Source organism: Orycteropus afer, unplaced genomic scaffold (assembly GCF_000298275.1).
Source record: "Orycteropus afer afer isolate SDZICR_OR568_19922 unplaced genomic scaffold, OryAfe1.0 scaffold00232, whole genome shotgun sequence".
Taxonomy (NCBI): Eukaryota; Metazoa; Chordata; class Mammalia; order Tubulidentata; family Orycteropodidae; genus Orycteropus; species Orycteropus afer.
In genome coordinates this window covers 5,310,719-5,320,297 of record NW_006921819.1, presented here as the reverse complement: position 1 = coordinate 5,320,297, position 9,579 = coordinate 5,310,719, and the positions used below count along the sequence as shown (strand labels likewise).

Genomic DNA, 9,579 nt, shown 5'->3' with positions numbered 1-9,579 from the left:
GCATTGTGGTAAATTGTAGTCAATGTCATGAGACAAAGTGTATGTGAACTGCTGTATGGAAAGTGAATTTGCTCTGTAAATTTTCACCCAAATCACACTTTAAAAGAAAGAGAGAGCGAGAACTGGTTTTTTAGGGATAAGATGTTTTTCAGGAAACCAGGAGATGCAACCTGTGTTCTGAAAACTCTATGTACTTGGATCTGGTGGGCAAAGAGCCATATAGTAGGCTAGAACAACAGGCCCCAACTTTGAGAAGTTGAGAGGCTGGGTTGGCAATGTAATCTGGCAGTAAAAGGAGTGAGTCTGGCAGTAAGTCTGGAGTACTGTGGGTGGAGTACTCAATTTTTATTTTTCTACTATCCTAAGATTTTACATTACAAGTAAACAGAGATGAATTTATTGTGAAGCAAAGGAAGCTTAAGTTCCAAGGTCCTGACTTGCATGAGGCTTTGCAATGGGTCTTAGCAAAGTGCCCACTTTTTGAAAATGTGCATAAATAAACTATTTTAACTGTCTACCCAACTGCTGTCTCTTTCCACCATGATCTCCTTTCCATCATACATAGTATCAGGTAGCACTGGAATGGATGCAGGCATTTTTAGCTAAAGGAAGTTGAGTGGTGATCCATTTACTTTGCGCTTGATGAGGTGTATCTGTGAGGTTTGCAGTCATATCTGTCTGTAAGGTATTGCTAGCATTCTTGTGCAGGAATGGCTTCCAGAAATGCTCCTACTGTCCACCATGCCAACTGATTTGGCATGGTGACCTAAATATTAGAGGGGCAGATGAGTTAAGTGAGTATGTCCAGTGGCAGCTGGTGCTGAAAATATGCAGATCATAGTAAGAAACAAGAATGTTGGGTGATGCAATGGTTAATGTGCTTGGCTGCTATATTAGTTATCTAGTGTTGCCATAACAGAAATATCACAAGAAGATGGCTTTAACAAACAGAAATTCATTTTCTCACAGTTTAGGAAACTGGAAGTCCAAATTCAGGGTGCTGGCTCTAGGGCAAGGCTTTCTCTCTCTGTTGGCTTTGGAGGAAGGTCCTTGTCTCTTCTGAGCCTCTGCTCCTGGTCAGTCTTCATGTGGCTTGGCATCTCTCTTTCTCTATCTCTCCTTGCTGGCTGGCTTGGTTAATCTCTTTTATATCTTTTAAGAGACTGACTCAAGATACACCCTACACTAATCCTGCCTTATTGACATAATAAAGACAATGCACTCCCAAACAGGATTATAACCACAGACAGAGAGTTTAGGATTTACAACACACACACACATACACACAAAAATTAAAAACGTGTGCGTGTGTGTGTGTGTTTGGTTTGGGAGAAAGTTTTCAGAGTAAATTCATTTTCCATACAACACTTCATGCACATTTTGTTTTATGGCATTGACTGCAATCCCACAATGTAACAGCCCTCTTCCCACTTCCTCCCTGTGGTTACCTTTCCCCTGTGCCCTTCTTGTCCATGCATTCCTGCCCTCTAAGCTATCTCCCTGACAACACTTATTTTTATGGAACACAATTCAATTCATAATATTCCATCCTTTGGCCCCCCACAATTCATGTCCTTCCCACATACATAACACATTCACGCCATCATGTCATCCTGGAAGTCTTAAATCAACTCCAAGTCCAAAATCTAATATTCTGAAGCATTTAAATCAAACATGGGTGAGATTTTAGGCACATCCCATCCTGGGGCAAAATTTCTCTTCACCTGTGAATCTGTGAAACATAGTTTACAAGTTATCTATTTCCAAGGTACAATGGGGGAACAGGCACAAGGCAGAAATTTTCATTACAAATGGGAGAAATAGGAAGGAAAGAAGGGACAGCAGGCACCCAGTAAGTCTAAAACCCAGCACAACAATTTACATTAGCTTTCAAGGCCTGAAAATAATCCTCTGATCTTTGGGACCATCTGGGCAATGGCCTCCAGACTCTGGGTGTTGGCAAAATCATCAGGATTCTGGGTGGAGCCCCCTTGGCCCTGGGCTTCAGCTCCATTTTCCAGGCTTGGGACAGCCCCATTCTCCTAGTCTATCTGAGTGGTGACCCTGGCCCCCCAGCCTGGACAGACCCTTTGTTCTTCTGCCCCTTGGAATGGCAGCCTCACCTCCTCAGCTTTGGGCAATGGCCCTATTCCCCTGGCACTCATGAACAGCAGCCCTGCTCTCTAGAATCAAGTTGGTAAATGTTTGACTCTTTTAAACTAAGGAAGATGTGACTCCATCCTTTAAAACCCATGCAGCTTCCAATTTTCTTTCCAACGGTTCTGTTGATCTCTGAGCTGCTCCAAGGATGATCCTTTTCTTTTTGGAGAACAACAGATGTAGCTCCTTTGGCCTGTTTCCTAACTCTAGAATTCCAAGAGGCAGACAATGATCTTTCCTTTCTTTCTCTATCCCCCACTCCCTTCAGTTTAAACTGATACATTATGGAAACCCTATGAGGCTGTTCTACTTTGTCCTATAGGGTCACCATGAGTCAGAAACAACTCAATGCCAGTGGGCTTATTAGTCATACTTGGTGAAAGTTTTGGAATATGTTTCCTTAGTTCGTACAACAGAATTTTCCAAATCTAAAAATTTTGCTTAGCTCATTTTTAAGTACATCTTTTGTCCTCTCACATTTTACTACAAGCATCAAGGAGAAACCACTAAGATCTTGCTTAGAAATCTTCTCAGCCAAATATCTATCCAAGTTCATCACTTACAAGTTCTATCTTCCATCAAATATTTTAACATAATTCAGACAAGTTCTTTGCCACTGTACAAAAGCATCACCATTCCTCTACTGTCCAATTACACATTCATCATTTTCTTTTAAAGCCTCACCAGAAGCACATTTAGCATCCACATTTCTAGCAACATTCTGTTACTGGTACCACATGTATTCTCTCAGATGACTTTCTCTACATCTCTCCTCACTTCCCGGTAAACCCTCATCAGAATTGCCTATGCCATTCATAATTTTACAATAGACTCTTCAAGGAAATCTAGGTATTTACTATTGTTGTTGTTGTTGTTTTCCATAGAGTTGGACCCGACTCATAGCAACCCCTCCTTGGGTTTCACTGTAGGCAGTATCACTACAGAAGTAAATTGCCCAACCTTCCTTCCGAGAAGTTGCTAGTGGGTTTGAACTGCCGGCCTTCTGGTTAGCAGTCTCTTCCAACCTCTACCCATTACCCAATTCCAAAACTACTTCCATATTTTAGGTATTTGTTAGAGTAGCACCCCCACTTCTCAGTAACCAAGTCTATATTATTTAGTACTGCTATAACAGGAGCTCTGGTGGCATAGTGCCCAAGGCATATAATTGCTAACCAGAAGTCTGGCAGTTCATACCCACCAGCTACTCCTCAGAAGGAAGGCTGGGCAATCTACTTCCATAGTGATACTGCCTTGGAAACCCAAGGAGGGGTCACTATGACTGGGATCCAACTCCACAGCAGTGAATTTGTTTGTCTGTTTATAACAGAATTACCACAATTGGGTAGCTTTAACAAACATTTATTTTCTCATAGTTTATAAGGCTAGAAGTTCAAATTCAAGGTGCTGGCTCTAGGGTAAGGCTTTCTCTCTTTTGGGCCCTCAGCCCCTCAGCCTGGACTCAGCGCTGCTCAGGCAAGTGTTACAAAGGTCTTTAGCTCTGGCAGTAAGTGCCTGGAAGCTTCCTGCTCCTCCAGTAAGCACTGACCCAAAGGTGCTCAGCTCTTTTGCTCCATGGGTCAGCAATGATCACTATAGCCACCTCACTATGTGGGCTAAGAAGCCCACCTCACCTCCTCATACTGGCCTCCTGGTTCTGCTGCTTCTGCTGCCACCATTTCCCTCCTACTGATTCTCATTGTCTCTTGCCATCTCCAGTGTTACTGCTCTGCTAGCGTTAGCACGCACACGTGCACACACGTGCACTCTCTCTCTCTCCCTCTCTCTCTCCCTCTCTCTCTCTCTGTCTGTCTCTGAGGTCTAGGAAGTTCTCAGTACAGGGATTCAGAGTTCAAGGGATGTGCTCCAATCCTAGCTTTTTATCTTGGTGGTAGTGAAGTCTCCCCTTTCTGCCTCTGGGATGGCACATTTTAAGCCTAGTGGGATGGCAAAACTGACTAATCACCTGTTAATGTTCCATATTACCTTATCTGCATGATCTCACCCCCACAAGGGTGCCAAGTACCTTACTTACATTATTAGCAAGCTATCCAATCCATTTGGTGGGTCACAAGCACCTTAATGTACATAGTCCCACCCAATCACCCAATCATTTGGTGGGAGATACAAGACTACAGTAAGAAAGGCCATATAAAAGTGATCCATCTCACTACAGGCCATCCCTGCCTTTTCTAGCCATGCATCTTTCATACTTAGAGGATAACTTCCCCCTCCCAATCATTTTACCAGTCCAAATCGGTCATTAACAATTAGTCTTTCAGTAGAGCAAAGAGTCCTCAGAGTGCCGTTACATAGATACCTGCCACTCAGGTCTGCAGATATTCATCTGATCTGATCAGGTTATCCAAAAGGCATTTCAGCTTCACCCTTTCTGGCATCCAACAAATTTTAACTTAGAGAAGGTTATTGCCTTGCCCTGAGCCTCAAAAAACATCAGCACAGCAAAACCTTTAAGGGACTTTAGGTTTGGCCACTGTAATCCAGTCCCACAGTGCCTCCCCCTTAGTCCACTCTTTTCACAGTTATGGCTTCTAAATCACAATTAACCTCGTTAACAAATCAACACTCACAACTGAATCATATAATCCTATTAGTATCTTCCCCACTCTTTCTTCCCCAGACCTATTCAGTTAGGATCCTCCCTGGTGCCCCCTCATGTTGGCGTACACCACCAAAGCATGTAAGCCAGCCACTTCATGCCTTTACCGCCTTCCATTTTAAATTTTAAAAAAACCACTCACTGCCCTCAAGCAGGATCTGACTCATAGGACCCCTCCTTGAAATCTGCATCCATAAGCAAAATCCAGTCCAGAGCAAGCCATCAAATTCTAGCAATTTACACCAGCTCAAAATGGAAATCATGGAAAGAAACAAAATCCTTGGGTGATGCAACAGTTAATGCACTTGGCTGCTAACTAAAAGAGGCCCCGAAAGGAAGGCCTGATGATCTACTTCTGAAAAATCAGCCATTGAAAACCACCCTATGGAGCAAAGTTCTTCTCTGATACACATGAGGTTTCCATGAGCCAGAATCAACTCGACAGACAAGTGACTCTTTTTTTAAAATGAATTGTTATTTTTATGAATTTCGTGATGCTTGTGTTATTTGTTAACTTCTTAAAATTCATATTCTTGTGATTTTTTTACTATAACTAAATAGTAACTTTTGTATCTTATTTTGAATTCATAATTTTGTATTTTTTTCTTAAAGTTTTTTTCTACATTAACAAACCTGAAACTGCCCCTGCAGAATTAAAAAAGCATGGTTTTCTAAGAACTTTTGTTCACATATCACATAAGAGAAAGAAACGGTTAACATCCATGTCAATGAATACTAGTATTTTGGAGGTGGTTGGAATGGGGCTGCTTTAGCCCAAGGTGCTCCTTTGGCCTGCAAGCAGTGCAGGTAGTTGAGATTAGAAGAAATGTGATGATTCCCAGAGACACTGAAAGAATGGTATAGGGGCAAGACAAAGGAGGGAGAAAGAACAGGGGAACCACTTTGGAGAACGCAGCACTTTAGGGGAGGGAGGCCTAGACAGGAGCTTTTGTGGATATTTCATGGACAGGACAAAGGGAGCCAGGCAAAAGGGAAGTGGTAGCAAATGGTCTAGGGCTGCTATGACCTGAACCAATGTCTGAATGATCAAGGGCAGCTGATATTTGATCTTTTGAGAGGTCTACACCACCCACACCCCAAACCCATGCCCACTAACTTTCAGCACGTATACAGGCTCTGGAATGCTGAGAGTAGCAAAGACAGCAGAACCCAAGTACCAGCTTGGGTACTGGTAAGGAGTAGGCATTTGGAGCACAAGGCCATGCAGACTGTGTCAAACACTTTTAGCTACAGTGGGTTCAAAAAATGACCACCATGAACCACCTTTTCTCGCTCACTGGGCTACCTGGCTGGAGCTCATATTTTCTCTAACTTGCACCCTGATTACAAGAGCATTATTAAAACAACTGTCCCTTTAATCCAGGTTACAACGCCCTTGCATGACTTCTGTCTTCCTCAGCCACAGACCATTCTCTCACCTACTGCCCAGCAGGCAGGAAGCATCAGCATAATGCTGAAGACAGCCCCAGAGCCATGGGCTTCCTGACTAGACTCCTAATGGCAGAATCTTTAGTCCATTCCCTCCTTCTTCTTCTTTTTTTGTTGTTGGCAAGTTGCAAACACATAAAATGTCTCTTAAATAAGTTAAAATTTATAAGACATTTATAACTGTGCCTGCCATGGCACAAACTCAATCTGAGTTTGTTAAGTAAAACCAGTATTAAACCCTTCTGTTTCTTCAAGTATCTAAATTTGAAAAGCCACAGACAACCATAACTTAGCTCACCCATGTTTACACAGTAGCTTCTGAATCCTGAGCTGGCTTCTCCTCAAAGCCTCAAGGAAGAAAAGTTTTATGGTGGGATCTAAAGTTCCTAAACATCCTGATGATGCTCTTTTTGGACAGGAAGTGAGGTGGGAGGGAGGAAGTGAGAGCAGAGCTTCACCAGACAAAGGAGGGAGCTGCTTTCCAGGAAGAACTCTGCCTGCAGCTATCTTGTCTGACTGACTCCCTTGGAGGCCTGGGTCCTTTCTTTCCTCAGGGCAGGAAGGTAATGAAGGCAAAGGGTAAAGTTTCAAAACAGTCCTTTATAAATCCTGCGGTCTTTAGAGCCCAAGTCTTTGATCCTTAAAACAAAGAGGGCCCTTCTGTGTTGAAGGTTAACCTTTAAAAGGTACCATAGGAGTCAAGGAGCCTCTAGAGGTGCAAACAGCTAAAATGCTCAGATGCTAATCAAAAGGTTGGAGGTTAGAGTCCACCCAGTGGCACCTGGGAAGAAAAAAATACAAAACAAAACCTAAGGGCACTGAGTCAATTCTGACTCACAGAGACCCTTTAGGACAGAGTAGAACTGCCTCATAGTCTCCAGGGCTATAAATCTTTACAAGGAGCAACTGGTGGGTTGGACTCAACAACCTTTTGGTTAGCAGCAGAATGCTTTAACCACTGCACCACCAAAGCTTCTTTGGAAAGAAAGGCCTGGGGATCTACCTCTGAAAAATCAGCAAATGAAACCCTGTACAGCAGTTTTACTTTGGCACACATGGGATTGTCATGAGTCAGGGTCCACTCCACAACCACTGGTTTTAGAGAGGGCACCTCAAGGAAAAGCACTATCTACTTTGTGTGTGACGACACACTGCAGAGTTAAGATTGGTTAACAACCTGATTTTAACATGTAGGGAAAATCTGTATAGCATTTTCAGAATGTTAACCTGAAAAAAAAAAAATGCTGTTTGGATATAAAAAACAGTCAATCTGCCCACACCACTCCTTCTGGCCAATCATGTACCTAAACAAACAAGCGAAAAACAGAGGAAGCCATCTATCAACCCAACCCTGCCCCTGACACACCTAGGAGGACCAGTATTCATCCATACACTGCACAAATACTTTCTGGTAGCTACTATGAGTTAGGCACTGGTCTGGGTACTGAGCAAAATGCAGGGAACAAAACACAAAAAACGAAAATGAGAAAACAGTGGAGCAGCAATCCACTTCTAACTGTAATCTTTGGTTTTCTTTAGTCCTGTTACTTGGTGTTCATCCGTCGATCAGGGAAACAAGTTCCCATGGAGCGCTCTGTACTAATCACTGTATGGACTCAGAGTAAGCTGCCAGATCTCCACGCGGCTGGGGAGTAAACCTGGTGACACACTCATGGTCCAGTCACTGGATCCATCACAGTTCCTTCAAATCAAATAGAGGTTGTATTTCTAGCCTTGGAGGGATTTTTAAAGTCCTAGACTGATTTGCATGGCTAATATATTCTGACTTACTCTCTACAATTCAAGGTCAAGTAACCTGCAGTTAGCCATTCAACTGCCAAAGGCAAAAGGCCATGTCTGGTAGGTTTCATTGGTGGCTGCGTCTGTCACTAGGGAAAGCGACAGGGCATGGATAAAGGAGGCGATCACCTCTCTTAGCTCCTTGGGGCTAAAGGAAGGTAAAGAGAAGATTTGTCCAGGAAACAAAACACAAAGAGCTCCTTTCACAGTCTCACACTCAGCACTGGCGGGCTGCAGCGAGCAGACGGCGGCGGCACGCTGTCCCAAAGCACCCGAAGCCCGGGCCGGCCGGCACTCCTACACTGGCCTTCCCGCGGCTAGCCACCCGCACAGCACTCCGAAGAGCCGAACTCCCTGCAGCTTCGCAGAGGACAGCGCGCCTTTCCTTCTGACTTTATTTTCTCAAGACTTGAAAAAGTTCCCAATGGGCGTGACCTGGCCAGAACCAGTCCTCCACTGCCTGCCCCGGGTGGACACCAGAGGAAATGTGCGACCCTGATGGGACGCTGCGCGGCGCTTGCGGGTCGCTCAGGGAGCGGAGGGGACGCGGAGGGGAAGAAGCGAGGAGGGCGCGGGGAACTGAGGGGCAGAGAGGGCACTGAGAGGAGAAAGGGAGTAAGGAGGGGAGGAGGCAGTGGGAAAGAAGGGTGGCGCCAGTAGCTCAGAGGGTGTCTCCACCCCATGGGCCTGCCGCTGACCTGTCCCGCCCGGAGCGCCAGCTGCACTGCCGCCTCGAAACACTCCTCCCAGGGGTTCCCCGCGGCCGCCGCAGTCTCGTCTTCTGGGCATGGCTTCATTGCTGCCTCGGCCGGGCCTGGCCACCTCCAGCCTTTTCCTGGCTGGGGAACTGTGGGGGCGCTGAGGAGGATGGCAGCGGCGGAGGACGCAGGACCCCGATTTCCACCAGCTCCACCGCCCCGAAACCACGCTCCGAAACTTCGACGCCCGCCTCACAGCTGAGCTGGCAGAGAACAGTCCATGATCCGGTACAACCAGGAGAGCTCTGGCCGCGTCGCGCCTCCGCCCCTCCGCCCCGCCCAACCCCGCCAGCGCCTAGCGCGCTTCGGCCTGAAATATCCGCCTTGTTGCCTCCGTAGAGGCCTGTAGACTCCGCCCCGCCGGCACCTCCCGCCCCTCCACCCAGATACCAAGGCCCCGCCCCCGTTCTGAGGCCCCGCCCCTGTGCCTGCCCTGCGCGGAGACCCAGCCCTAGACAGTATATTCCTTGTGGCTAGGGAAGAGCGGCCTATCAGGGGCGCCACCGAAAAAGGTGGCGGTGAAGGTGTAAAGAACGTAAAGAAGCTGGTGGAGATCAGGGTGCCGCCGGATAGGTACGCGCGGCGGAGGCGATAGCTCCAGCTGAGCCCGGGAGGCGGATGGCGCATTACCTTGTGCTCGCAGCTTTGCGCTCAAGAGCCTTTCTCAATCTCCGGCTTTTGGTGCTGGGCGCTTTGCGGAAAGAAATTGGGGGACAGGGCTGTGGGCGTTAGGAGTAGCTCTGAGCGCAAAACACACACTCGGAGACGGCATGCACGAGGTGGTGTTATGCA

The 9,579-nt window shown here is 46.2% G+C and overlaps 1 protein-coding gene across 1 annotated transcript in view; it reads right to left on the bottom strand.

Moving 5' to 3' along the window:
• IMPA2 (inositol monophosphatase 2) overlaps positions 1-8,826 on the bottom strand; it is a 177,519-nt gene extending 168,693 nt beyond the window's left edge. The window contains exon 1 of the mRNA XM_007948919.1: positions 8,728-8,826. Coding sequence (XP_007947110.1) covers positions 8,728-8,826 — 99 coding nt within the window. The remainder of the gene's footprint in view (positions 1-8,727) is intronic.
• Between the last annotated feature and the right edge of the window lie 753 nt (positions 8,827-9,579).